The sequence below is a fragment of the Paroedura picta genome, unplaced genomic scaffold (assembly GCF_049243985.1).
Source record: "Paroedura picta isolate Pp20150507F unplaced genomic scaffold, Ppicta_v3.0 Ppicta_v3_sca21, whole genome shotgun sequence".
NCBI classification, from domain to species: domain Eukaryota; kingdom Metazoa; phylum Chordata; class Lepidosauria; order Squamata; family Gekkonidae; genus Paroedura; species Paroedura picta.
The window spans coordinates 732,991-760,702 of record NW_027518618.1 but is presented as its reverse complement, the minus strand read 5'-3'; the positions used below and the strand labels follow the sequence as shown (position 1 = coordinate 760,702).

General features: G+C 53.8%; 2 protein-coding genes across 2 annotated transcripts; both read right to left on the bottom strand.

The window, feature by feature from the left end:
* Positions 1–681: 681 nt before the first annotated feature.
* IRF2BP1 (interferon regulatory factor 2 binding protein 1) lies at positions 682–5,077 on the bottom strand. Its single transcript, XM_077318439.1, has one exon. The coding sequence runs from the start codon at positions 4,927–4,929 to the stop codon at positions 3,040–3,042; it is 1,890 nt and encodes a 629-aa protein (XP_077174554.1). The 5' UTR covers positions 4,930–5,077; the 3' UTR covers positions 682–3,039.
* Positions 5,078–9,592: 4,515 nt separating this feature from the next.
* Positions 9,593–13,609, bottom strand: MYPOP (Myb related transcription factor, partner of profilin). Its single transcript, XM_077318440.1, has 2 exons — positions 13,091–13,609; positions 9,593–10,935 (listed from the first exon to the last, which is right to left on the bottom strand). Exons 1-2 carry the CDS (start codon positions 13,599–13,601, stop codon positions 10,280–10,282), a joined length of 1,167 nt encoding a protein of 388 aa, XP_077174555.1. The 5' UTR covers positions 13,602–13,609; the 3' UTR covers positions 9,593–10,279.
* Between the last annotated feature and the right edge of the window lie 14,103 nt (positions 13,610–27,712).

Genomic DNA, 27,712 nt, shown 5'->3' with positions numbered 1-27,712 from the left:
GCCTAGCAGGCCAGGATGCCCTTGTTAGCAAGCCCTTCACCATGACCCTTTGCCCAGGGCCCTCTCCCCTTACCTGCTGCTAGCTCCAGGCACTGAGTCTGAGAGCAAGAAGAAGAGTTGGTTCTTATATGCCGCTTTTCCCTACCCGAAGGAGGCTCAAAGCGGCTTACAATCACCTTCCCTTTCTTCTCCCCCCAACAGACACCCTGTGGGGTGGGTGAGGCTGAGAGAGCCCTGATATCACTGCCCGGTCAGAACAGCTTTATCAGTGCTGTGACTAGCCCAAGGTCACCCAGCTGGCTGCATGTGGGGGAGCGCAGAATCGAACCTGGCATGCCAGATTAGAAGTCCACACTCCTAACCACTACACCAAACTGGCAAAGAGGGTAGAGTGCAGGGACAGAGGGCGGGGGCTGCAGGGGCACGCCCTATTCCAACTTGGACAGCCGGACACGTCCTGCCCCCCAGGCTGTTTCACAAATATATAACCACGGATAAGGATTTAATTCCCAAACTGACAGTTTTTTTCTCAGAGAAAGTGGACTGCAAAGATTCCTATGGTTATTTTGCCTGAGAAGGTGGAATGTTCATGAATGTTCACGACACATCAATCAATCCACGATCAAACCCGTTCAAGTGCGAGGAACCGAATGAAAGAAAGGAAACAAAGGAAAACTATCCTAATGGGAAAAAAAAGATAATCAAGTTTATTGACAAGAGACGAGTAAAAGAAATACAAAACGATTCAATGTCTCACTCCTCTCTTGCGCTCTCCAATGTGGGAATTTAATCCCCCTCCCCATCTGTTCCCCCCTGGCCCTCCCTCAGTGCCCCTCCCATCCACAACACAAACCCCTCCCCTACACAAGACTGGCAGAATCATCTGCCAGCGAGTAAAACAGATCTCAAAAACCATACACGATTGGCATTACAGCAGGGAGTTCCACAGTTACCCACTTGGACCCTCCCCAATCACATCACATTGTGTGCTGGGCCCCCTCCTCCCCCTCCCCTTGCTGACTTATGGCCACTTCCCCACCCAGGGGAGAAAAAGTCTCCTTCCCTACCCCATATAAAACCCCTCCTATCAAGAGATCTGCCCCCCCATATCTTCATTATATTTATTTTCCTTTTGGTTGGTGCTGGGAATTAATAAAAGGGATGCATCGGTCTGATCCCCTCACCCGTCACTGTGTCAGTCAAAGGGCCTAGCGGTGGAACTGTTTTGGCATGACAAAAAAGGAGGCTGAGGTTCGAAATTGGTGAAGGAAGAGGCCCAGGAAACTTCTGATTCCTTTTTGGCTGCAGAGGATCCAGGGGATCAGCTGGGGCACAAGCCACCATGGACTGCCTCCTGTGCAAGAGCATCCCGGTGGATCATGCACTAAGTAGACCCCATGCCCATCCTCAGATTCCCCCCTCCCCCCCAAAAATTCTATAATAAAAAACCTGTTTTTGGCGCACATGCTCTAGTCTTTTGGTATGAAAAATACCCCCCCCCCCAATCTACATGAGGCACTTTTTGCATCTCCTGCACACTCCCGGTTTTTCAAACCCTCTTGCTTCCATAGGATTCACACACAATCCCTCCCCCCCCCCCCAGGCTGGTAACCAGCATCCAAGACAGCTAAATACAGAATTCTGGATTCTAAAAATCGCACAGGTTTAGGACTGCCCCATAGATTCCGTGACTGGCAAGGGGTTCAAGGGCAACAGTTGGAAACCTGGGATCGAAGAAGGGGCGGGGGGAGGGTATGTTTAGGTTTAGGGGCCTCCACAAAGTTTAAGAGCTGGGACTGCAAAGAGGAAAAAGGAGGCTGAGGGATGAGATGTTGAGATGGAGCTATGGAGAGTGTGGCTCTGTGTTGGGGGGACCAATTTGCGGAGGGACAGAAATTTGAAAGGCATCCTCTGGGCAGCCTACCAGACATGGCTACAGGCATACTTCAGGGGGCTTCGCAATTATTTGTCCACTAGGGCTAAATGCAGCCTCCATGTTCAGAAGCAGTCTACCTAGGAATCCCAGCTGCTGGGCACAGACAACAAGGGCTGATTCTCGCCGCTTTCATGCCTTGTGCCTGGGCATTCTGCAGGCGCCGCCAGAACTGGGCATGGATCGCAAGCCGAGACAGAGGCCCCGACCTTTTGGACCCTGAGGGCACATCTGGAACGGCTGACACGGCACAGCGACAAAATGGCTGATGCAGAAGGCGGAGCCAGCCACAAAATGATGGCCGTGGCTTAACTTCAGCAACCCAGTGCAGATCCCTGGGCTGTGGCTACAGCGGTTGCCAAAGGAACGTTCTAGAACAGGAGTAGTCAAACTGCGGCCCTCCAGATGTCCATGGACTACAATTCCCAGGAGCCCCCTGCCAGCATTCGCTGGCAGGGGGCTCCTGGGAATTGTAGTCCATGGACATCTGGAGGGCCGCAGTTTGACTACCCCTGTTCTAAAACATCTGCGCAGCCAATTACCAAAGAAACCCGCCAAAGAAACCGGAATAGCAACAGAACTACAGTCTGTACCCAAACCTGGGTCAGCTCCCGGCCTGGATTTCCACAGCTAGCCTTTGTGCTGTGTCTGTTTTTTCAACACAACCCTCTTCGGCATCTAAGCGGCCGGGGGCAATCCCTGGAAAACTTCCAGTTATTCACAACCAGAGCCCCAATCCCGGTCCCGGCCCAATGCCTGCCCACCCCTCCCACCCCCTGCCCCCAGTTTAAGAATCTCCTTTCCCAGTTTACACTACAGAGTAGCAAAATCAACTTCTCCTCCCTCCCTCCCTCCCTCCCTCCCATGCCCCTTGTCGTCGGTTACATAGATGTGGCTTCATATATAAGCTTGCTATGGAAATATTATTTAAAAAATAGATTTATGTACAATGCCTCAGTCCCCAGCGGGTGGGAGAGGGCATGAGGGGTGTGCGGGGGAGTCACGACGTCCAGTCACTGCCATGGTGGAGGATGGAGGGGAGATGGGGGGGCGGGCGGGCGGGCACCCACTGGCACGACGTCCCGGATCTCTGCCGCGGCCCCTTGTCACGGGTCGTGCTCCTTTTTTACTTTCACATCCCCAGCAAGGATGGTGGCGATCTCGCCCTGCATGAAGGCCCAGGGGACGTTGGATCCCACCAGGGGGCACTTCTCCCCGCTGGGGCAATACACCTCCCCCGCCGCTCCTTGGGCTTTGATGAAATCCCGGGAGCAGGGGAAGCAGAACTTGTGGCCGGGCACCGAGGGGCACTGGACGAAATGGGTGTCTTCCAGCCTCTCGTGGCAGATGGTGCAGCAGAGCGGCGTGCTGCCGGCCCCTCCGGAGGAATCGGGGGCACTCTGGGTGCCGCTGGGGTCCCCCCCTCCGGAGGAGTGCGCCCCTCCGGAGGAAGAGGAGGAGGAGGAGGAAGAGGAGGGGGTGGTGGCGGCTTGGCCCGGCTCGCCGTTGCGGGGCACCAGCCGGTGCTGTCCGGAGGCGGCAGGCGAGGCGGGGCTGGCGCTGTTCTGCCGGGCGGTGGTGGAGTGGACCGGGTTGGCCTCCTTGTTCCCCAGCGTGTCGGCCACGTTCTTCAGGGCGGTGATGGGAGACGGGTCGTTGCGCAGGGAGCCCTCGGGCAGGTGGGCCATGCCCGGCGGGTAGATGCCCCCCGAGGCCGGGGGCAGCCAGTGCTGCCTCTGCTGCTGCTCCTCGCCGGTCAGCTTGCCCGCGGCGTCGCCCTCGGGCTCGGGGGAAGCCTTGCGCCGGCGGGCCAGGGCCCGGGGGGGCGGCCCGGCCCGGAGGAGGAGGCTGGGGGGCACGGCACAGCCGCCGTCCAGGTACTGCTGGGGCAGGGCGTCGGGGGCCAGGGCCTCGCGGAAGCAGCGCACCCCCTCGGTGAAGAGCTCGCCCAGCAGGCGCCAGTCCCCGGCCCCGTGGCGCTTCTCGTACTCCAGGTACTTGTAGCCCGAGGAGATGACCTTGCCGGGCTCCTTGAGGCAGTCCTGGAACATCTGCTTGGCCACCCCCAGCACGCCCGCGTACACGTTGCCAGAGCCGCACGGGTACTCGGCAAAGAGCTTCAGCTCGAACTCGTAGCCCGGCGGGCGCGGGGCGGCGTCGAAGGCGAAGACGCGGCCCACCAGCGCATGGTCCTTCTTGAAGCGCACGCTGAAGGGGGCGCAGGCGCAGAGGGTCAGCAGCTGCTCCCGCACCGCCTTGGGCTTGCCCGACCACTCCTCGGCCCGCCCGCGCAGCGCCTCGTTCAGCTCGGCCAGGCACTGCTGCTGCTGCTGCTGCTGCTGCTGCTTGTCGAAGTCGGCCGCCCCGACGAACGCCGCCCCGCCGCGGCCCGCCGCCTTGCCCAGCTCGCCGCCCAGCAGGGGCGCGGCCAGGGCCAGGCTGCCTCCGGGGCGCCCGCCCAGGCCCGACACGGCGGCCAGCAGGCCCGGCGGGGGCGGCGCGGCCAGGAGGCCCAGGCCGGGCGGGACGGCGCCCACGAGCGCGCGGCGGGCGGTGGGGCTGTGGCGGCTGCCGCCGGTGCCGCTGCCGGTGGCGGAGGCGTCGTCGGCGGGCGCGGCCAGGCCGTTGGGCAGGCGGGGGCTGAGCGCGTAGTCGGCGGCCAGGCGTCCGCGGGGCTCGTAGCGCGGCGGGGGCGGCGGCGGCGGCAGCGGCGGCGGCGGGGGCTCGAGGGCGGGCGGCTCCTTGGCGTGCTTGGCGCCCGGCGGCCCCGGCGAGCGGCCCTCGGGCAGGACGTGGCTGCGCTTGAGCTGGCGCGCCGTCTCGATGAGCAGCTCGATGCGGTCGGCGCCCTCGAAGTTGACGCAGCCGCGGCACACGGCCTCGCTGAAGTCCCAGATCATGGCCCACGGCATCTTGGGCAGGTCGCACAGGTAGCACCACTGCCGCCGCGCAGAGCCCCCCCCGGGCGACGCGCCCGGCCCCGACGACGACGACATCCGCCCGACCCGACGCCGCCGCCGCCGCCGCCGCTCTCCTGCGGGCCCCGACGCCCAGCCGGCAGCCAGCCCAGGCAGGCAGGCGGGCAGGCCGGCCAGCGGGCGCACCGACGGAAGGACGGACGGACGGACGGACGGAGGGAGGAGCAGGCGGCCTTGGCACGCGCCCCGCCGAGCAGCAGCAGCAGCAGCAGCGCCGGAGGGAGGGAGGGAGGGAGGGCGGGCGGGCGGGGGCGATCCCCCCCAAGCGGCCAATGCAGAAAGGGCGGGAGGGGGAAGTCCCCGCTCGCTCTCTCTCTCTCTCTCTCCCTCGCCCGCCGCCCTCTTCCCGGGAGAAACTTACATAACTCGGCGGCGAGGGGAGCTGGGAGGTGTAGTCCAGGCGCCTGGCGGGGGGGGCGCTCTTAAAGGGGACGCGGAGGCAGGCCGCCGCCGGGGGGGGGGCGCTGGGAAGGGCCAACTCTCGCCGGCGCCGGCCTCGAGCCCATGGGGTGCGCAGGGAGATGGGCGGCGGGAGGGGGCAGGAAAGGCCTGGGATTCAGGAAGCTGAAGAAGCGAGCGGTGACTCCCGAAAGCTTACGCCCTGCCGCGAAGTGGAAGTGGCCAAGAAAGCTTGGGACCCCCAGCCTTATCCAGGTCCCCCTGACCAAGGTCGCCTGGGCTCTGGGAATCTTGGTCGCTCAGGTCGGGCCCTGCTGCACTGCCATGCAAACCCATAGGGCCCAGTTCTCCAGGATTTGTCCCCACCCCAGTCTTGTGAACTGGAACCCGGCTGATGTATAAGATTCTGGGGCATCAGCCTTCCACTAAGGGGAAGGACTGTGGCTCAGTGGAAGAGCCTGGTTCCTGGTTCAATCCCCGGCATCTCCACTTGAAAGGACCAAGCAGCAGGTGGGGAGCCATAAAGTGGGGCTGGAGCTCAGGGGCAGAGCCTCAAGCCCCAGCATCTCCAGTGAAAAGGACCAGGCAGGAGGTTATAGGAAAGACCTCCACCTGAGAGACCAGAGAGCGGCTGCCAGTCTGAGTAGACAATTCTGACCCTGATGGACTGATGGCTTCAGGGCTCTTCTATGCAGGCCGACACAGGAGCCCTCTCAAATGGTCTTTGTGGAAGTGTAGTAAGGGGGGGGGGGGGGTCCAGGGTCCAGCAGCGGCACCTGAGAGACCAAGATTCCCAGAGCCCAAGCTACCTTGGGTAAGGCTGTGCGGACAAAATACAGTAATTTCTGTATTACTGTAAAAAAATAAAAGTATTACAGTCATTACCTCATTGCAGCTGATGGTCCCCGTATTATTGCAACTGCCTACAGGGGGGAAATGGCAGGTCTGTTGCCTTCGAATCTGCCTTTAATGTTTTTAAGGCCTGTTCTGCCTCCTGCCCAAGATGTAAAAATGATTCAGATGAGCAAACTTTCCAACTGTCCAGGCCTTGCGAGGTTGGGCGTGCGGGGATGTTTCTCTGGCCTTGCCTGCAGTCTTGCTCTCCACAGCCTTAAAAGTTCATGGCCAGTTTTCAAATGCGTCTTCGCAATAGACTTAGCATGTACTCAGAGCATGTACAGAGAGCAGAGGCGCCTGTTTCTAAGGGACGCACAATTCGGCCACGATAGCCCAGGATAAGAACCCACAGGAGAGTTGTGTGGGACCGTAAAGGGTTAATCCTGCAGGGTGAAGGTGAAAGGCTAAAACTACATTTCCCAGGGAGCTGAGCGGTGTAGAAGCCCGGATGCTCTTGCGCATTTCCTGCCCCTCCCTTACGCTTCCTCTTCTCGGCCCGCTAGTCCCCCTTCCTCTCCCAGCAGGCCACAGTCCTATTTCCGAGTGAGGAGGGGGGTGCCAAGGGGGGATTTCAATGGACGGCGATTGTATCGGTGGGGCAAACCGGGGGGGGGGGGGGGGGCTGGTTTCCCATCTAGCCCGTGAGCCTACAGCAATACTCAGGACTCCCGCCCTTGCTTTAAGAGGCACTCGGAAACGCTGGTCTCAAACAACCTTTCCCCGTGCAAGTCTGCTCTATAGCTTGCAACTCCGTCGTGCACTTCGCGAAGCGCAGGCCGGCTCTCGCCAAATGTCAGCAGTCCGTATAAATTCATCTACTCTGTCTATGGGTGTCTGTTATGGTGCTAGCCCGCAATCTCATCACGTTACATGCTGAGATGCCACCTGCTCTGTGCGTGTCTGTTTGGGTAGCCAAGAGTGACCATCCTTCAGCAGGGCTGTGAGTGGCTTAACGTTTTTTAAAGCTCAAGGAATGTTTTGTCATCTGTTTTTGAAATTTAGTATTTCCCTTTACTGCCTTTCAACAATCTACCTATTCACTAAGACACTGGGAGCAATATTTCAACCAATGATAAAAAAAAGAAATCTGGAATTGTTTTTGTTAATCCCTATGTGTATTTATTTGTTTATTTCATTTCTATACTGCCCTCTCAGCAAGCCGGCTCAGGGCGATGTACATTTAACAATTAATTAAAATTTCTAAGCGTGTAACATTTAAAATTAAGCTTAAAATTAAATTGGACCCCGCCTTGTTGGCATCCACTTCCTACCCACAATGGACTATTAGAGCGGTAGATGAACTAAGATCCAGAACAGCTCCTAGAGGGTGGGCTCATTAAAACAAAAAGTCAGATAAAGCCACGCTTAATTGATACCAATGCGCAAAATGAGTTTTCAGCTCTACCCTCTTTACAAGAACCTGAAACCTGGGTTGTGTTTGTCTTCTTCATACATGGAACAAGGATCACGAGAGTGTATAAGTGTATCACAAGATGTTATAAGGCAAAAGGAAATTAGTGGCAAATTAGTAAACTGTCATAATATCCAATTATGCACTACAGTAATTCTTTGCCACTAATTTCCTTTTGCCTTATACATCTACTCTTGTGATCCTTGTTCCATTTTGCTCACGCCTTGAATAAATCTTTGTTGGTCTTTAAGGTGCTATTGGACTCTTTTGTTCTGCTACTTTGGACCAACACAGCTATACATTTGAATCCTCCCACAAGAGGCACTCTGTGTGGTCGGTGGGGCTGAGAGCTCTGAGAACAGAACTATCAAGGCTGTGACAAGTATTATTAATTTAATTCCATAGCATGTGTAGGCAGGAGATGGGAGGCTTGTCTGGCAGCCAGGCCTGGGATGTTTGGAGGTAGTTGGCAATTGCCTGCCTCCTCACCATGATCTGTAGCGCCCTTTGGGGGAGCTACCCTGCAAATCCTTGAAGGCCTCCCATCCAAATATTAACCTGGGTCAGCAATGCTTCGCTTCTCGGCTCTGATGGGATGGGCTTTAACATTTTATTCAAGTGCCTGAAGTTTACATGCTCATGAAAACTTACATGCAGAAAACTTTGTTGGCCTTAAAGGTGCCCTTGGACTCAAACATTGTTCTCCCTGAGAGTGACAGTGGCTGGTCTGAAGTTGTTTGCAATGCACGAGGTGCTGGGGCTGGATAGCGCACCCCCATGGACGTGGCCTTTCGCAACTGGGCTAAGCACTGTGTTGCCCACAACAAGCGCATCTGCACCCCAATAGCAAGGAGGGGAGAAATGCTGCATATAACAAAAGCCTAACTGGAATGAGCTTGAACCTGAACTCAATTTAGACCACAGGGTAAGTGTCCCCTTCTTTCCGGCTGCCAAGAAATTCTGCTGTGTGCATCTACAAAGAAGGGGGCTATTCTCTGATAAATGGACATTTGCCCTCTGATTCATTTTAATTGATTCCACCACCCTAAACAATAAGTTCTTACAATGTAGTTGTTTGACTGGCTGCTTTGTACATTTTATATTTTATCAATGTATGTGTGTCAAAATTAGACATCTGAGGGTCAAAACACACCAGGTCTAAGGCCTAGGATTGTACAGTGCATAGCATACAGTGTCCAGTGCATAGGATAATTTTCCAATAGCTTATGGGATTTGTTTGTGTTTTTAACCTTAAAAGATTTTTTTAAAGCTATGCACAATGTTTATATAGTTTTGCGGCCTGTTATCTAAATTGCAAGAGCCTCTTGTGGCACAGAGTGGTAAGGCAACCGTCTGAAAGCTTTGCCCATGAGGCTGGGAGTTCGATCCCAGCAGCCGGCTCAAAGTTGACTCAGCCTTCCATCCTTCCGAGGTCGGTGAAATGAGTACCCAGCTTGCTGGGGGGTAAACGGTCATGACTGGGGAAGGCACTGGCAAACCACCCCGTATTGAGTCTGCCATGAAAATGCTGGAGGGCATCACCCCAAGGGTCAGATATGACTCGGTGCTTGCACAGGGGATACCTTTATCTTTACCTTTATCTAAATTGCACATTTGCACCCCAACCAAAAAAACATGAGCACCGTGTACAAAGCCCGTCCAAAGAATACCGCAGGGGCTTGTCAGTGGACTGAGACCTGAATGTGCAGACAGGAAGACCGGGGCTGAAGGACACCCATGTATGGTCCCAGACATTATTAGTGCTAATGGGAATAACAATATGCTTCTCCAGATCAAGGCAGAAATGAGCTGTAGGAAACCTTAGACAAATGATCTAGTGAATTTACTTTCTAGATTATGAAAGAGATTCTAGTTTGGTACTTAGCAGGGAAGGGGACCCCTTTCCTGGAATAAAGGCTTAACCTGTATTTACCTGCACAGCTTTCCAAATACGATTCTACGGATGCCAAGAAATCTAGCATTAAAATAGTTTATTAAGTTTCTGTTGGAACGGGGTACGATGGAGAAGAAGGAGGTGTTATTATGGCAGTCTCGTCTCCAGCATCTGAAGCCATAGGCAGGGCCTTCCTTCTGTGCTACAGACGCTGGATTTCCAGCTTCAATTGGCCCCTCTGTCTCTAATTTTCAGGCACAGGATCGGGTTGCGGTAGCATTAAGGAAGAAGGGAAGGGGCCCTTGGGAGCTGGAAGCCAGCAAGGCTCTCTCTGGCTTGCCCCATTGCCCTGGGTTCAAACGAGGCCGGGAGAGGGGCCCGCCCGTCGGCTTCGCATCTCCCATCTCCAATTTCTCTGGCTGGCTTTCAGTCCTCAGTGGATCCCTGACCCACTAGCCAAAATGCAGCCTGCCAGCCCTAAGTGGATGCCCACTGACCACTCAATCAAACTGGCTAGGTTTTGCCAGCCAACAAGAAGGGTGGCGTGAGCGGCCAGAATGGGCTGCAAACAAAAACCTTTGCAGTGGTAACGGGTGGGGGGGGGGGCAGGACGGTGCATGGTGAAAGGTGCAATCTTGCATTATTTGTGGGGTGGTAGAAGAATCTTTTTTTTGGGGGGGTGGAAGCATCATGAAGACTCCACCACCCCTATGTGCATTATCCCCTTCTCGTCTGTAGGGGGCAGCAGCAGGTCCTTCTGAGCTCAATCAGAAATTCTTCCAGCGGCCTCTGCGTTTCTGAGTAGGGATTCCTTTCCTCTGTTTCCGTGGTGCTGCAGGTTGGCTCGGGGATGGCCTGGTTTCGGCTGTGGGCCCACCTTCTTCTGGCTGCGGCCCTGGCTCTGGGGACGGCTCCACCTTGGCGATGAAGGCGTGGGGCAGGGTCTCTGTGGAAGGAGCCGGCATTTGGGTAGATGTTGCCCCCTGCTGGTTCATGGGCGTATTTGTCTGGACTGGTAGGAGTGGCAGGAGGGTGGCCACAATATCGGTGAGCCTCTCTAGGCCTTGCCGCAAGGTGCAGGTCAGCTGGCGGATGGCTTCGGCCGTCTCCCTCTGGGCCTGCAGGAAATCCAGAGAGGCCTCAAGTGGTGTATCTAGCCGGGTGCGCCTGCGCCGCAGAGGGGGCGAGGTCGAAGGGCATGTAGTGGCCAGCTGTTCAGCTGGGGAGTGTTCAGGATGTGGCCTGCAGCCTAGGCTGGCCAGAGAAGGCGGCAGCTGGACGATCTGCAGAGAAGAGGTCTGGCCTGGAGGGGGTGCCGGCGAGTCGCGTTCCTTGGGCTGCAGCAGCCCGTTGTCCAGAGTGCAGCAGGGAGTCTGTGTGGAAGTTTCTGGGCTACAGGAGGCATCACCCTGGGTTGGCATCTCTGTGGGGGGAAAGGAGAAAATGGTGAGTGCTGGAACCAGGAGCCCTCCCTCAGAAGAGCTGGTTGTTTCATCCCCCACTTTTCACTCCTCAAAGGACTCCCCGAACGGCATACAAACACCTTTCCCTTCCTCTCCCAACATCCTCCCTGTGAGGTAGGTGTGGCTGAGAGAGCGCCAAGAGAACTGCTCTAAGAACGCTAAAAGAAATATAGCTGGCACAAGGTCACCTGTGAAGTTTTGGTAAGTTTATTATGGAATTACCCCAGAGCAATAGGGATAAAATACAAAGTAATATAGGAGTTGTTGTTGTTGTTGTCAGGTGCAAAGTTGTGTCCGACCCATCGCGACCCCATGGACAATGATCCTCCAGGCATTCCTGTCCTCTACCATTCCTCGAAGTTCATTTAAGTTTGCACCGGCTGCTTCAGTGACTCCATCCAGCCACCTCATTCTCTGTCGTCCCCTTCTTCTTTTGCCCTCGATCATTCCCAGCATTAGGCTCCAGGGAGTCCTTCCTTCTCATGAGGTGGCCAAAGTATTTGAGTTTCATCTTCAGGATCTGGCCTTCTAAGGAGCAGTCAGGGCTGCAAGTGGGAAGACCATAGCCTTGACTAGACACACTTTTGTTGGCAGGGTGATGTCTCTGCTTTTTAGGATGCCGTCTAGATTTGCCATAGCTTTCCTCCCCAGGAGCAAGCGTCTTTTAATTTCTTTGCTGCAGTCCCCATCTGCAGTGATCTTGGAGCCCAGGAAAATAAAATCTGTCACTACCTCCATTTCTTCACTGGAGAAGGAAACGCAAACCACTCCAGTATCTTTGCCATGAAAACTCTATGGATAGGAGAAGTAGGATACAACAAATACCTGGTATGACTTACCACATAATGCAAAGGAAACCAAGGTCACCCAGCTGGCAGCAGCAGGAGGAGCTGGGGCATCAAGCCACTGTGGACTGGGGTAGCATTCCCTAGCACTGGGGGCGTACTGCATTCAGGGAGGCACAAGTAATTCCCTTTTGCCCTGATTGTGTGAACCAGACTGCATCCACTGGCCTGTTTTCCCAGTTCTCAACTCAGGGGCTGATTAAGTATGCAGAAATGGTAGGTGGTACAGCTAGGGTTGCCAGTTTCCAGGGGGTGCCTGGAGATCTGCTATTTCCAATGAACTCCAGGCAACAGCTATCAGTTCACTTTGATTAAATGGGCACTTTGGAAGGGGGGCTCTACTGCACCGTACTACATGAGGGAGGCCCCTTCTGTCAGCCCCACCCTCCAAATCTCCAGGTATTTCCCAATGCAGATTTAGCAAGCTACAGATAAGCCCTTTCAGGACTGTACCACTTTCCAGGACAGACAGGCAGGATTCACAAATTACATTTTGGACCCGTTTGGCTATTTCGCCAGTCCTTGCTCGAAGTGCTGACTCCATACATGACATAGTCCTACCCGGACTGCAAGTGGGATCAGACCCAAGGTCTGAACAGTCCAGCATCTTGTTTCTCAGGGCAGTTAAACAGATGGTCACTCAGAGGCTGCGAAGGGAGAGGCCCTGGTCACTCAGCCCTAGGGAGAGGCCCTGGCTCAGCGGTAGAGCCTCAGCTTGGCATGCAAAAGGTCCCAGGTTCAATCCCCACTTAAAAAGACCAGGCAGGAGGGGATGGGAAAGCCCTTTCTCTGCCTGAGACCCAGAACTGCTGCCAGTCTGAGCAGACATTACAGACCTGGATGGACCAGGGGTCTGATTCAGCAGGAGGTTACCCCAAAGATCATCTAGTCCACACTCTGCACGATTGCAGTACAACCTAAAAACAACACACCTCTTTTCCTGGCACCAATAACTGAAAACACGTGTGGCGTGATGGTTAAGAGTGGCCGCCTCTAATCCAGGGGTAGTCAAACTGCGGCCCTCCAGATGTCCATGGACTACAATTCCCAGGAGCCCCTGCCAGCATTCGCTGGCAGGGGCTCATGAGAATTGTAGTCCATGGACATCTGGAGGGCTGGAGTTGGACTACTGCCTTCTCCGCAAGCAGCCAGCTGGGAGCCCTTGGGCTAGTCCCGGTTCTCCCAGAGCTCTCTCAGCCCCACCCACCACCCAGGGGGCTCCTTCGGGGGGGAGGGGGTCCACACGCCGGTTCGCCCTGGGGCGGCTCACCGGGGGGCGTGCGGGCTGCGTGGCGGGGGCTGGGCGCGCGGTCCGGGGCGCCGAGGAGGGCCCAGAGGGCGGCGTGGGGGTCGTGGGCGAGGGGCTCGGAGGGGTCGGGGTCCCCGGCGGCGGCGCCCTGCGTGGAGTGGGGCAGGCGGGCGAGCTTCTCCCGCGAGCGCCGCTTGAAGTCGTTCCAGCGCTTCTGCACCTCGGGGCCCGTCCGCCGCCAGCTGGCCACGCCGTTGATCTCGGCCGCGATGGCCGCCCACACCCGCCGCCGCTCCGCCGCCGTCACCCGCCGGCTCGGCGCGCCGTACAGACGCCCGTAGTTGGCCCGCACCGCCCGCAGCAGCACCCGGTTCTCCTCGCCCGAGAAGCGCGGCTTCCGCAGCCGCCCCGACTCCGCGCCCGGCCCCGACGACGCCGCCGCCATCCCGGCCCCGCCACGGCAGCCCGCGCGGGACCCCGACGGAGCGGCCGGCAGGGCACGGGGCTCGCCTCGCCCGCCCGCCCCGGGCATGCGCACGCCGCCGCCGCCGCACTCCCAGCAGCCCGCGCGGCCGCCCCGCCGTTCCCCAGGCAACCCCGGCCTCGGGCCCCGCTTGCCAAGGCCCAGCTGGCGCCGGGAGATCCCCCAAGGGGGGGGATGGAGGATTTTTGATTCTGACTCTCCCTGCCCCATATAATAATAATAACAACAACAACAACAACAACACAACAACAACAATAACAATACCAACAACAACAACAATAATAATAATAAAGACTTTGTAGCTACAGCTCACCTTCCCCCTAGGCACTGCCATTATCATAAGTTATCAGTTATACATGTTTTACAGACTGTTTTATGTATTGTTCTCTGTTATGATGTAAACCGCCCTGAGCCTCCGGGGAGGGCGGTATAGAAGTATGATAAACAAACAAACAAACAAATAAATAAGTTGACGTCCCGCCCTCCCCCGAAGGCTCAGGGCTCTGGCCGCAGCGCTCGTCCCACAGAAAGAGCACAACCAGCCGTAGTTCATCAGACCCCTCTAAGGCGGCCTCCTCTCTTTCTGAGGAGAGGGGAGGGGGCTGCCAGCTCCCCGTGATTTGGGGACAGAAGTGAGGGGGGGGCAGGGACAGGGAGGGGTGCAGGCCCATTGGGTTGCCAGCTTGCAGGTGGAAGCTGGGGATCCCCCAGAATTGCATCTCCAGACTAGGGAGATCAAATCCCCTGGAGAAAATGAATGGTTTGGCGGGTGGGCTCTCGGGCATTGGACCCCACTGAAGTCCCTATCCTCCCCAGTCCCCACCCCCGAAACTCCAGGAGTTTCCCAACCTGGAGTTGGCAATCCAGCTCCCTTATCCTCTTCCGGAGACCGGAGGAGACCTGGCCAGCTTACACAGAATCCATCCCCCAAATATGCTTTTCTCCTAGAATCATAGAGTTGGAAGGGGTTTCCAAGGTCATCTAGTCCAACCCCCTACACAATGCAGGACACTCACAATTCCCTGCCCACCCACGGTGACCCTGGTTTCATGATATTGCCAACACCCAGCATCTGGTCAGCAACCGGCTCACAATAGCCTCCATTTTAAAGCTCGACTTCAGGAATCGCAATAAGTGCATTCACCAACCTAAAAAGCGCGTTCCACCACCTGGCAACCAGCAGGCAAGCAGCAGAAGGAAGGGATGGAGGCTCAAAGGCGCTATAGTCAGCTCTGCAATGTCCCGCCATCGTTCCTGTGAATAGGAATTGTTTTTCTTTTTAAAAATGGCAACGTGCTTGGAGCAATGCATACATGTATAGGCATGAAGGAGAGACTAGCGACACATGGAAGCAAATTTTATTCAGTGGTGTGTCACAAAGCTTGCTTCTCAAAGTTTTTTTTTTTTTTTTACAAAGCAATGAACATTTTAAACTTGTCTCAGCATTGCGAAAGCAACAGTTTTTGCATACCCTGGCAACCCCCCCACCCTAAAAATGTCTTATTTTCCCAAACTGTGACTGCTTTTCTGTTACCAAACAGGCACATAATGTAACATAATCTGGTTTCATTGCTGATTGTCACCATACCATAGCCATTTAACTGTTTAGGGTTGGCTCACATACGATTTTATTTCTGGAGAGCCAGTTTGGTGTAGTGGTTAGGAGTGCGAACTTCTAATCTGGCATGCCGGGTTCGATTCTGCATTCCCCACATGCAACCAGCTGGGTGACCTTGGGCTCACCACGGCACTGATAGAGCTGTTCTGACCGAGCAGTGATATCAGGGCTCTCTCAGCCTCACCCACCCCACAGGGTGTCTGTTGTGGGGAGAGGAATGGGAAGGCGACTGTAAGCCGCTTTGAGCCTCCTTCGGGTAGGGAAAAGCGGCATATAAGAACCAACTCTTCTTCTTCTTTCTGTTCAAAATACCAGCAAAATAAATGGTGGTGACCATGTGCTCTGCAGACTAAGGAAATGTTGCCGGCAAGAATTCAAGAGGACTTGTGATCCCATTAAGCCAATCTGCCTGGCCAGCCATGCTCCCGATCCAATCAGGAGTCGAAAATTCCCCAGGACCGAGTAAGGTGGGAAGCAAGAAAAATGGCTGGCCATCCTCTGCCTGTTGTGCTTAGGACGAGATGGAGTCCCCCTCACAGCAGACTTTCCAGACATCGATCTTCCAGCCCAGTGGCAGGGGACCTACTTGGAGGGATGCTGAGGTCAGAGACCTCCTTGCCCTGTGGAGGAGAAGATTCAAAATGCCCTGAATGCCTACTAGAGAAACCAGGAGGTTTTTGAGGACGTGGCCATGAGAATGTGGGCTCTTGGCCACAATAGGACGGGGCTGGAGTGCCGGTCCAAGATGAAAGGGCAGAATATTTCCGCTGCATAGCCTACAACCGGGGTTCCGGCTATGCTCAGCAAAGTTGGGTGCGACCGGATTGGGCCGGCCCCTGGAGTGCCCGCCTCCAGAGCCCAGCCATGGTCCACGCAGCCAGCTAGACGCTCCCCGGCTGACGAGAACACTGCACCTCCACTTACCTGCCTCAGCTGCCAGCCCCACCAGTTGCCGCGGCAGCCCCACTGCCTGCCTGCCCCCGCATTGCCCTGGCTCCCATGCTGCCCACCCCCTTCATCTGGACGTGAGGCACACTTGCTGCCTTGCGCCCTGATGCTCCATGGCCACCGGGGGTGGTGAAACTCCGCCACTGAGCCTCTGCTGGCCTTACTAGGCTGCTGCTACGCCCGCCAACCTGCCCACCAACCCCCTACCTTGCCCACACCACCACCTCTGCACCCGCCACCGAGCTCTGACCAGCCTGCTCTTCCAAGTGGCCCATGGCAGCGGCTGAAGGCCCATGGGCCCGCTCCTGAGGCAGCAGAGGATGACTGGCAGAGAGCCAGCACCGGAAAAGCGAGCCCCACTGCACAACCCACCCAGCTATCACCAAGCTGCCCCCAGAGAAGCGCTGCCGCTGCAGACCCGATGGGGTGTCCTCGCCCCAATGCTGGAGAGACGGCCCAAACAATGCTTCAGCTTTCTCTTCATTGCTGTCCATTTCACTTCCCTTTTCTTCAGCTCCTTCGATGGTCAGGGAAGGATTTCAGCCACACTGGAAAAGGGGACTTCGGCCTTCAGATCAACATTCTGTTTTGTCGCTGTGAGCTGCATTTGCCCCGCTGGAGGCAGCAGGCACCCTCCCCCAGCCCGGACCATGACTCCTACACCCCCAAGCTGCCATCCACTCGCCCTGCCGCCTTCCCCACGCACAGGTGCATGTGGGGCAAGGGACACCACTCCGCACCTCCCGAGCCCTTCTGTTCCACCTACATGCTGCCCCCACCCCTTGCTCTGCTACCGCCCTCTGCATTCCTCACTGCAGCGGGCTTTTCTACTAGTCTGTTATAATTTCACTTTCTTGTCCTTGCATTGGTCCTACAGAGTCCTTACTCCTTTTCTTACTTGAAATGTAACTAAAGAAGCCTTTTTTTTTGCTAAGTTTAGCACTTCTTGCTAGCCTAAGCTCATATTGAGCTTTAGCTTTTCTAACACTGTCCCTGCAATCATTGGTTATTTGTTTATACTCATCCTTGGTAATAAGGTCTTCCTTCCATTTCCTAAATGACTTTTTTATTCCTCAAATCATTTGACAGCTGCTTATGGAGCCACCTTGACTTCCTTAGGGTCTTTCCATCCTTTCTTCTTGGTGGAATTGTTTGTGATTGAGCCTTCAGTATTTCACTTTTAAGAAACTCCCATCCCTCTTTCTGACCACGGGACTCTACCCAACATACCTTTAAGTCTGTTAAAATCGGCTTTCCTGAAGTCCAGTCTATACGTACGACTACATAAAGGTTTTCTCTTTCCCACAATTGAAAATTCCAAAAGCACATGGTCACTGCTACCAAGTGTGCCCACTACTTCCACCTCATCTACCAGTTCTTCCCTATTGATGAGAATCAGTTCTAAAATAGCAGAGCCCCTGGTTCCCCTCTCTACTTTCTGGGAAATGAAGCTGTCAGCAAGACAAGTTAAGAATTTAACAGAGTTTGCATTTTTAGCAAAGTTGGTCTTCCTGTTCAGGATCCTAAAATTTCTCAGTGTTTTCAACAGGCTCATTTCCCTTCTCCTGTGGCAATGTCTCCTCTTTAACCATTAGTTTAAAGCCCATTAGCAGCTTAAACACCAAGGAACTTATATCCTGGAATCAAACATTGTTCAGATGCCCCCGCAAATAAACTCTCAGCTGCTCTCCATGCGTCCTGGAGCGTCTCCCATCTTCTGTAAGCTGCTCCCCCACTGTTGGGTGGATTTTAAAAGATATCTTTCTGCAAACAAAGGGTGTGTGCCATCTGAGTTTGTTACTTTCACGACTGGCCACGAGCAGGAAGCCCCCAAACCAAAAATGGTCCGTCCCCGAGAGAGCTTTAAGGTGTAGTGAGCAAAACTTGCTTAGGGTCCCTGGCCCCCATGGATAGGCCTCACCCAGGGCTTGGTGGGACCCTCTTTCAAAAGAGACCAGAGCCCTGAGGGACCGTGAATGCTTCTGCAGGGCTGGTAAGACAGAGCTGAGGCCCAAACTAACATCTGAATTAAGCTGCTGTCCCCACCCAAATATTATTCATCTGCCATCTAGGGCCGGGAAGGTCCTCCCACCCCCACCCCGATCTCCTTTTAAGTACAAAGAGAACTACCAGAAGGTGATTGTAGTTTGCTTTAGATTCTAATGTTGATTTAATGTTGATTTAGTGTTGATTTAATAGTTTTATGTTTCTGTTGCCATATTTTACCTAGATGCGGTTTTACCACTAATCTGCCCTGGCTTGCATAAGACAGGGCAGAAAATAAGTTGCATGACTACACGATTCATGATATATGATACGAAATTGATTCATGAATGCTGTTGAAGCAAAGTGGGCCCCGGTTAGTCCTGAAATGGGAAACCAACCAGGAAGTCCAGGGTCAAGAGTCCCGGAGCCACCTCGGGTTTTCTCTTGCCCCGAAAGCCTCTTGCTGGGGTATTTGGCTGCAGGAAGGAAGGTGGCATGGCATAGTCAAACTGCGGCCCTCCAGATGTCCATGGACTACAATTCCCAGGAGCCCCTGCCAGCGAATGCTGGCAGGGGGCTCTTGGGAATTGTAGTCCATGGACATCTGGAGGGCCGCAGTTTGACTACCCCTGGCTGATCTCATCAGATCTCAGACGCTATGCAGGGTCAGCACTTGGCAGGGAGACCCCCAAGAAGGTGGGCTCCAAAGGCCCTTGATTGTGAGGTCAGCTGGGACCTGAAGGTCCTTGACCCACCCACATACTTTGGAAGGAACTGAAAGGCCACCAGGGGGCAGCACAGAAACAGATTTTAAAAATCTTGGGCATTAACAAGGGAGACTTTCATGGGATAAAAGGGCTACAGTTTTTATTTGGGATTTTTTAAAAAGATGCATTTGTGTTGATTGAAGAACGCAGATGTCAGCGTGTTCCTTTTTGAAACAGCGTGAAGAAAACAAAAGGAAAAACATCCAATTTCTTCCCTTACCTTGTTATTTTAAAGATGAGAGCAGTGGAAATACTCCCCCCCCCAAGAGCCAGAAATACAAAATGGGGTACACAGCAGGGGCATAGACTGTTCCATTTCTGGGGGGGGGGCTAAGGAGGAGTTAGTGACATCATGGGGCGGGGCCTATGGAGGTAGGGCTAAGGGAGGGGTTTGCTACCTAGGATTTGATATACCTTGCTTTCTTAGCACACTGCTTTAAAAATCCACCTTAAAAACATATACATTCAAAACAAATTATTATTAAGAAGAAGAAGAGCTGGGGGGTTAGTACTTCCTGAAGGAGAGCAGCTCATAAATGCCTCTCCCCACAACAGACACCCTGTGAGGCAGGTAGAGCTGAGAGAGCTCTGAGAGAACTGTGACCAGCCAAAAGACTCCCAGGTGGCTGCATGTGTGGAGGATGAGCAGGTACTCCAGATCAGAGTCCCCCACTCTTAATCACGACACCACATTGGCTTTCAGAGGCCCAAGAGGGGAGATTTGGGCAGGGTGTGTGTCTCTAAATCCCACATCTTAATACATTGACTAAAAATTAACACCAAGGTAATACCTACAAAACAGGAAAAACAAAAACCGCCAACTACCCAACAAAATCGGGCGCTCTCTATAAGGTGGTTTATTAATATAATTTAATATAAATTCCTGCTGTTACCTGCCCTGAGCCAACCAGGAAGAGAGGGGTCTAACAAAAAATTATTGAATACAACAGGCTTCAAAATGCACAAAAACATAATGCATACTGAAAGTTAGTCTCAGTAGCATTAAACTGAAATGATTAATCATTTTAAACATTTAAGTTATTGAAAGCATTTAGGACTATAAATTAACAGGTTGACCAGACCCTAACTGGTTCACTCTTGATGTACCTATTTTGCATTTCTGACGGGGCATTCTGGAGGCCCAGTAGAAAAAGAAGAAGAGTTGGTTCTTAGATGCCGCTTTTCTCTACCTGAAGGAGTCTCAAAGCAGCTTCCATTCGCCTTCCCTTCCTCTCCCCACAACAGACACCCTGTGAGGGAGGGGAGGCTGAGAGAGCCCTGAGATAACTGAAGAAGAAGAAGAATTGGTTCTTATATGCCACATTTCTCTACCTGAAGGAGTCTCAAAGAGGCCTACAGTCGCCTTCCCTTTCCTCTCCCCACAACTGACACCCTGTGAGGTGGGTGAGGCTGAGAGAGCCCTGATATTACTGCCTGGTCAGAACAGCTCGATTAGTGTTGTGACAATGTCGCATCCCTTAGATTGCATTATAACATTACATCCTTCTAGTTGTTGTTAATATTATTTCTTTTAATAAAGATAATAATGATAATGATGTTTGTACTGGGGGTGTTTGGTGTTGCAGTACCAAAGGCTCACCACTAGGGAGAGCTGGTGCTTCCGTGACCCCCCCCCCTTGTGTGGATGAGATGGTCCAGCAGTTGTGTGTGTGTGTGTGGGGGGGGATAGCTCTTCTTTCACACGGAGCCTAATTGTGTGTGCGTGCCTGCGCGCAAACCAAGGCAGGGAGGGAGGAACATTTCTCCAATAGCTCTTGCTTAAATGTCCGCCTGCAGCTTCTTCTTCTTCTTCGTTTTTTTTTTTGGGGGGGGGGTGTCTTGAAAAAAGGGGAGTTCCGGCGCTTGTGCGGCGTGGGGGGGGGCGCTGGGCGTCCAGATGTGTCGGCCGCGGACAATGGGGGCGCGAGAGCGGACAGATGGGCCAGCTGACACAATGGCCGAGCCGTTTAGCATGCAAGAGCCGTGCTCGGCTGCCTCGCCTGCCCACCCCTTCTGCCTGCCCCTCCATTGAGCCGTCCAAGGATGAAAAGGCCGAGGCGAGGCCCATCTGCCGCCAGCGCCACCCCCCCCCCCCCCGCCCAAGGCGGCTGAGGAGCAGAGAGGGCCATTTTGCATTTCATGTTTTGCGCACCACCCCGGTCTTCATGGGGCACCGAGACTGCCACCGGGGCTGGGGCTGAATCCCAACCAAACGCTCTTTCTACCCTGGCGAGAGCCCTGGGAACGATGGTGATCCTGCACCCCATTTCAAGGTTGGGGGGACCCAGTCGGAGAGCCAAGCCCCCCCCCGCCCAGGAGCACTCCTGGCTGAGCCTTAAGGCAAAAAAGGCAGTGTGCAAAAGAAGCGCTCTTGCGATCCACTCGGAACCGGGAAGCCTAACTGCACACCCCGACCCATGAATGCAGGCAGCGGCCTTCCACTGAATCAGATCCTTTTCCCTGCCTACTCAGCCACTCCCTGGGGTCTCGGGGGGAGATCTTTCCCATCACCAGCAGAGTGGTCCTTTAAAATGGTGGGTTGAATCTCAGACCTTCTGCATGCCAAGCAGAGACTCTCGTGCTGAGCCACAGCCCTTCTGAAGCTCATCAGGTACACTCTGGTAGCCTCTCCTACCCTGCAGGGTTGTTGTGAGGTTTATTTATAATTCACTTTACGACTGACCCTCTCAGCTCAGCCGTCTCAGGGCTGTGCACATCACACAACAGAGTACAAAATAAAACTAAAAAGTTCTAAAACAACCCCCGGGGTCTGGAGACTAAGACGTATGAGGAAAGGTTGGGGGAGTTTGGTCTGTTTAGCCTGGAGAGGAGGCGACTGAGAGGGGATCTGAGAACCACCTTCAAGTATTTAAAAGGCTGCCATATGGAGGATGGAACAAAATTGTTCTCTCTTGCCCCAGAGGGACAGACCAGAACCAATGGGATGAAAATAATGCAAAAGTTAGAGCGGTTTCTCAGTGGAACAGGCTTCTTCAGGAGGTGGTGGGTTCTCCATCCTTGGAAATTTTAAAGCAGAGGCTGGAGAGCCATCTGACAGAGCTCCCCCAGGAACTCCACCCACCAGGTAGGGGCCAGGACCAAGAAGGCCCCCGTCCTGGCCGAGGCCAGGCGCACATCTCTGTTTAAAAGAGAAGGGGGCCTATAGGTAGTTTTCAGAGGGCAGACAAGGATAACTTGGTGTCCGAGAGAGGCACAGATCTAGATGGACAGAGCCATGGATCAAAAGCTGCCTCTAGAATCTCTTGGACGGAAGTCACCTTAGAAACAATCTGTCTCTACAGATAATTAAAAATCTCCACCCCCCCCCCTCCTCCTGTGAGTAACCAGCTCTTGTTGCTTCAGGCGGAGGCTCTAAGGGGAATTTTGCTTTGTCTGCCGCTTCCTGTGCTTGGCAGTCGTGTGAAGTGACCAGCTGCGTCTGCTGAATTTTCTTCCAGCACAATTACGGAAAGTGGAGAAGCTCTTCCCTCCGTCATGGGTGGCCAGCTGTCCCTGGGGGGCAGAGAGCCATCCCCTCCCTCCCTCCCTCCCAAGAACCTTTTAACCACTGCGTGACAGACAGACAGGCAGACAGACAGCAAACTGAGCGGCAGTCCCGAGAAAAGATTCAGCGGCTGAGTTTCCCCAATCTGGGCAGCCAAAAAAGGTGCAGGAGCCAAGCCAGACTGAGCAGTTGGCAACGGCATTCCCAGTGCAGTGGGATCTGAGGCATGCCTTAAGAGGGGACTGGAGAAACACAGGGAGGCCGAGATCAGTCTGAGTCTATGAGCCACAAGGCATAATGGGAGCCCTCTGTCTGGGGCAGGGGTGCTCTGTCTTCTCGGTGCTGTGGGGCAGTGGTGGGAGGGCTTCTGGAGTTCTGGTCCCGCTGGTGGACCTCCTGATGGCAACTGGGTTTAGGCCAGAGTGCTGGACTGCAGGAGCCATTGGCCTGACCCGACAGGGCTTCTCTTCTGTTTCACTTCATGAGCCTAGGAGGGCTGCCCAAGAGGGCCCGAAAAGATATGAAACCAGCCCTCAAACAGTGAGGGGGACCTTAGAACATGTTGCCTTTGATGTTACCTCATTTTAAAATAAGAGCAGGGGGGTGTCCGTGTGCGGGTTCCTCTGGCTTGCTCCACGTCATCTCTAGCTAAGAAGACCAGGCAGTGGGTGATGTGGAGGACTTCCGGCTGAGACCCTGGAGAGCCCCCGGCAGTCTGAGTAGACACTGAGAGAGAACACCTCTGGCCTGCAGGCCCATTTCCCCCCCTGCCCACTCCAAGGGGTTCCCAACTCCAGGAGAGGCTTCCCCTCCCCCCCTCTCACTCATTGCTTTGCCACGGCCACTTGACCTGTGTCCAGAATTGCATGTTAGGAGAGTCACAACTTCCCTTCTGAGACATGAGGCCTTGCTTCTATGTGTCCTGTTGACCAACACAGGGACAATTGATTGCCTTCTTCACCCCCGGAGGAATAGCTGCTTGCCAACTGCCAGCCTTCCCCCTTCCCAGAGCTCCAAAGACGGGAAGGTCTATGTCAGGGGTAGTCAAACTGCGGCCCTCCAGATGTCCATGGACTACAATTCCCAGGAGCCCCCTGCCAGCGTTCGCTGGCAGGGGGCTCCTGGGAATTGTAGTCCATGGACATCTGGAGGGCCGCAGTTTGACTACCCCTGGTCTGTGTGGTACAGAGAACAACTACCAGCATCAACATTTATAAAGTATTTATTTAAAAGGAAGTGTTTACAAGTAACACGTCTCTGCCTGGGTACCCCACATAAATAAGATCCTGGAGTGTCGGGAGCTGGCGCTCTGTCCTAATTGGGACCAAGTAACCAGGCTGGTTTGGAACCTGGTCAAGAGAGTGGCTGACTGTGGACCTCGCCTCCCACGAGGGAAATCTTTCTCAACTTTTTGACCATTGAGAAACCCCTGAAACATCCCCCAGGCTTCAAGAGACCCCAGAAGGGGTGTGATCATGCACAATATGGCTGGGAAACCCTGGAGAGGCCCCTCTCCTTCCTACCCCCTCCAGGCCCATCACGGACAGTTTTTTCAGGGGGAGGATCAACATGACCAATTTAAAAAATATACAGAAAATTAATTAACTCCCACCCATTCCAGAAACCCTTCCAGGGCTGTCAATAAACCTCAGGATTTCACAAAACCCTGGTTGAGAAAGCCTGAACTCAGGGGTCACCAAGGGCAGGGAAGAGTAGATATACCACAGCTCATACCAGTGACTCCCACCCCCAACGCAGCATTATCTCTTCCAACAGGCAATGGCGGCTTGGAAATTGGGCAGAGACCACCTTTCCGACAACCTGCTTCCTGAGATCTATGCATGCCCTTGCACTTATTTCAGCTTATTTCTTGCCTTGGGATTCAAATGGGGTGTTTAGACCATTGCACAACAACCCTATGAAGTAGGCTAGGGTGAGGGTTTGTGTTGGTTACCCAGTGAGTTTCCATGGGGGATTCATAGCCGGATTGCCCAAGGGCCTTGTCTGCTGTTCTGGCTGGTACGCTGCATCGATACACAAAGACTGCTCAGTAAAAAGGTTTCCCCTTTAAGGGAAGCCTTGCAACCTGGGAATGAGGAAGCCTTTGAACTGATGCCCTGCCCAATCAGGGCTTTTCTACAGCATTGGAGGCTCGAGGCAGCACGTTAGTTCCAGAAAAGTAGAGAGCTGCACCTTTACTCATGCCAATTTTTCAAATATTGAGAGTTATATCCACTCCAGGATATCACGGGGTAAAGATAGAGTCACTCCGGATCAGTTATGCTTGTTGCAGATGAAAAATTTTAATCGTCCCAAATCAAAATGGAAATTGCATTCAGTGTAGATGGCAGGGACTGAATCGACCTGGAATTGCAATAAAACCTCTGTGCAGATTCAGCCCAGGGCAGACCCTGCTTAGTTTCCGAGATGTGATCAGGTCAGGCTAGCCTGGGCCTTTATCCTGGCTCAGCAGCAGTTTCCTGTGAGCTGCCTCAAAAGTGGCCTGCCAAGGAATGCAGAGACTGATCTCCTGTGGGAAATGGATGCTAGGAGATTGGTTTGTGATCCATCCTGGGTTGCTATCATGTTTTAGGCAACAACTAAGTTGCTCTTTTCTGATAAGAACATCAGCTGAGCCCTGCCGGGTGGTCCATCCAATCCAGCATCCTGTCTCATACAGTCGGTTCCTCTGGATGGTCAACAACAGGGCATAGAAGCCAAAGCCTTCCTCCTGGCGTGGGATTCAGATGATTAGTGCCTCTGAATGTGCAGGTTTCTCTCAGGCACTATGGCTAGCAGGCTTATCCTCCATGAATCTAACTGATCCCCTTTTAAAACTATTTATTCACCACAACCGCTGGCAGCCAATCCCACCTTTTCATCCCTCTCTGTATCATCAAGAAGGATTTCCTTTTGTCCGTCCTGAACCTACTGCCCATCAGTTTCTTTGGATGCTGTTGAGTCTGTTTGGGGGAAGAGGAGATAAATGTCTCTTAGTCAACCATTCCTGTGTTGGTCAGCAGGTGGCCCAGCGGCTTAACTCCACTGTAAAAGGAACACTTTGGTTAAAGGAGTTAGCACCTTGGTTCCTGGCGGAAGAACTGGGAGGGAGCATTTCCACAGCCCTGAGCAGGACGGCCCAGGCTAGGGCAATCTCGGGAACTCTCAGAAGCTAAGCGGGGTCATGCCTGGACACTATTTAGAAGGGAAACCACCAAGGAAGTCCCAAGGTTGCCATGCAGAGGAAGGCAATTTATGTTATTATTTTATGTATTGATTATATTTATATACCGCCCTTCCCGAAGGCTCACGGCACTTTACAGGAAACAGGAAAAAGATACAGATAACATATGGTAACAACAGGTGATAACAGGAATAACATTATAACAACAATAACCTTAACATGATCACCACAATGACATTGGAGAATGGTGGAACTGCAAAAGAGCCTCAGCTCAACTCTTACTGGGACCCAGTGGGTTGGCCAGATTAGTGGCAGTCGTAGTAGGAGGGGGGGGGCTTGGGGGCCAATTGGAAGCGATGGTTTGGGTCCACCTCAACCAAATGCCTGGTGGAGGAGCTCCCTTTTGCAGGCCCTGAAGAATTGTGAGAGTTCGGACAAGACCCTGATCTCTTCAGGGAGCTCGTTCCACCAGGTGGGGGCCAGGATGGAGAAAGCTCTGGCCCTGGTTGAGGTCAAGCGGACTACCTTGGGGCCAGGGACCGCCAGGAGGTTGGAAGTAGTAGAGCGCAAGGCTCTTTGAGGAGTGTAGGCAGAGAGGCAAACCCAGCTCTGTTTTTTATTATTATTTGGATTTATTACCCACTGCTGTTGCACAGCGTCTCACAGCAGGTTACAAAAAATGATAAAAATCTTTAAACCGCCACGGGCTCCGCAGTCTAAATAAAGCAGTAAGGGCTGGTGGGGAGGAGTTAGGGCGGCCTCTGTCCGGGCAGTGTTGTGTGTGGAAGGGGCCCCTGATCTTCCGTGCCCTGGCCTCGACCAAAGACTTGGCGGAAGAGCTCTGTCTTACAGGCCTTGTGGAACCGTGCAAGCTCCTGCAGGGCCCTCAGTTCTTCCGGGAGCTCATTCCACCAGGCCCTGTCCCTGGTCGAGACTGAATGAATCTCCCATGGGTTGGGAACCACCAGCAAGTTTGTACCTGCAGAGCATAAAGCCCTGCAGGGGGCATACAGGCGGTGTGTGGGTCCCAGACCGCAAAGAGCTCTAAAGGTCAATACCAAGAACTTGAACTTGACCCGGGCCGCAACCGGCAACCAATGCAGCTGCCTCAGCACAGGCTGGATATGGGCCCAGTGCAGACCCTGGCAGATGCATTTTGCACCCATGGCAATTTCCGGGCCAAGGACAAGGGAAGGCCTGCGTAGAGCCTTGCCTTGACCTGAATGGCCCAGCCTAACCTGACCTCATCAGATCTCAGAAGCTAAGCCACGTCAGGCCTGCTTAGTACTTGGATGGGAGACCACCAAGAAAGGCCAGGGTTGTTACGAGATCCAGACTATGTCAAAATGCCTCTGAATGTCTCTTGCCTTGGAACCCTATGGCAGATACAGAAGCCTTTACTGGCATAATGAACAACACAAGCAGGGAGATGCAAAGTAAAAAAAATTAATAAATCAAGCGGAGTTACTCAGTTTTGTTAAAAACAAGGCATTTATTCTAAAAACCTTGCCTAAAAATGCTGCAATACAGGCGGTTTGGGCAGGATCCTTGCTATCAAGTAATTTATTAACTATTACAGTTCTGACACAGTGGAATTGAAGGGAGGACAGAATGTCAGGTATCACATAGCGGTATAAAGAAAACTTGGGGCAAAACAAAATAATATGAGGAAGAAGATCGGGAACCATACAACCATGAAAACATAGCCTCTCCGCTAAATGCATGTGGTTAAACCTCCCTAAGAGAACATGGCAGGCATGGCAAAACTGTGGCTCTCCAGATGTCCATGGACTACAATTCCCATGAGTCTCTGCCATGCTCAAAGGAGCCTCAGACAATCAGCTTCCCTTCTTCTCCCTCTAACCGACACCCCCTGTGAGGTAGGTGGGGCTGAGAGAGCTGTGAGAGAACTGTACTGCAAGAACAGCTCTAAGAGAACTGAGTCAGGCCCAAGGTCACCCAGCTGGCTGCATGTGGAGAAGGAGTGGTGAATCACACCCGGTTCTCCAGATCAGAGGCCACGACCTCACGGCTGGCTCTCCAAAGAGCCGGTGCTGCCCCTACTCTATGGGATTGCCACAACTGGGCTGTTACTTGATGGCGCTTTCCACCCCCATCCTAATTTCACACTCACCTTGGTGAAGCTGATGT

Bases quoted from the DNA above. Each gene is read 5' to 3' on its own strand.
- MYPOP (XM_077318440.1), bottom strand. From the start codon at position 13,601: ATGCCCGGGGCGGGCGGGCGAGGCGAGCCCCGTGCCCTGCCGGCCGCT. The intron at 10,936-13,090 runs GTGAGCCGCCCC...TTCCCCCCACAG, and splicing joins CGCAGCCCGCACGCCCCCCG to AGATGCCAACCCAGGGTGAT.
- IRF2BP1 (XM_077318439.1), bottom strand. From the start codon at position 4,929: ATGTCGTCGTCGTCGGGGCCGGGCGCGTCGCCCGGGGGGGGCTCTGCG.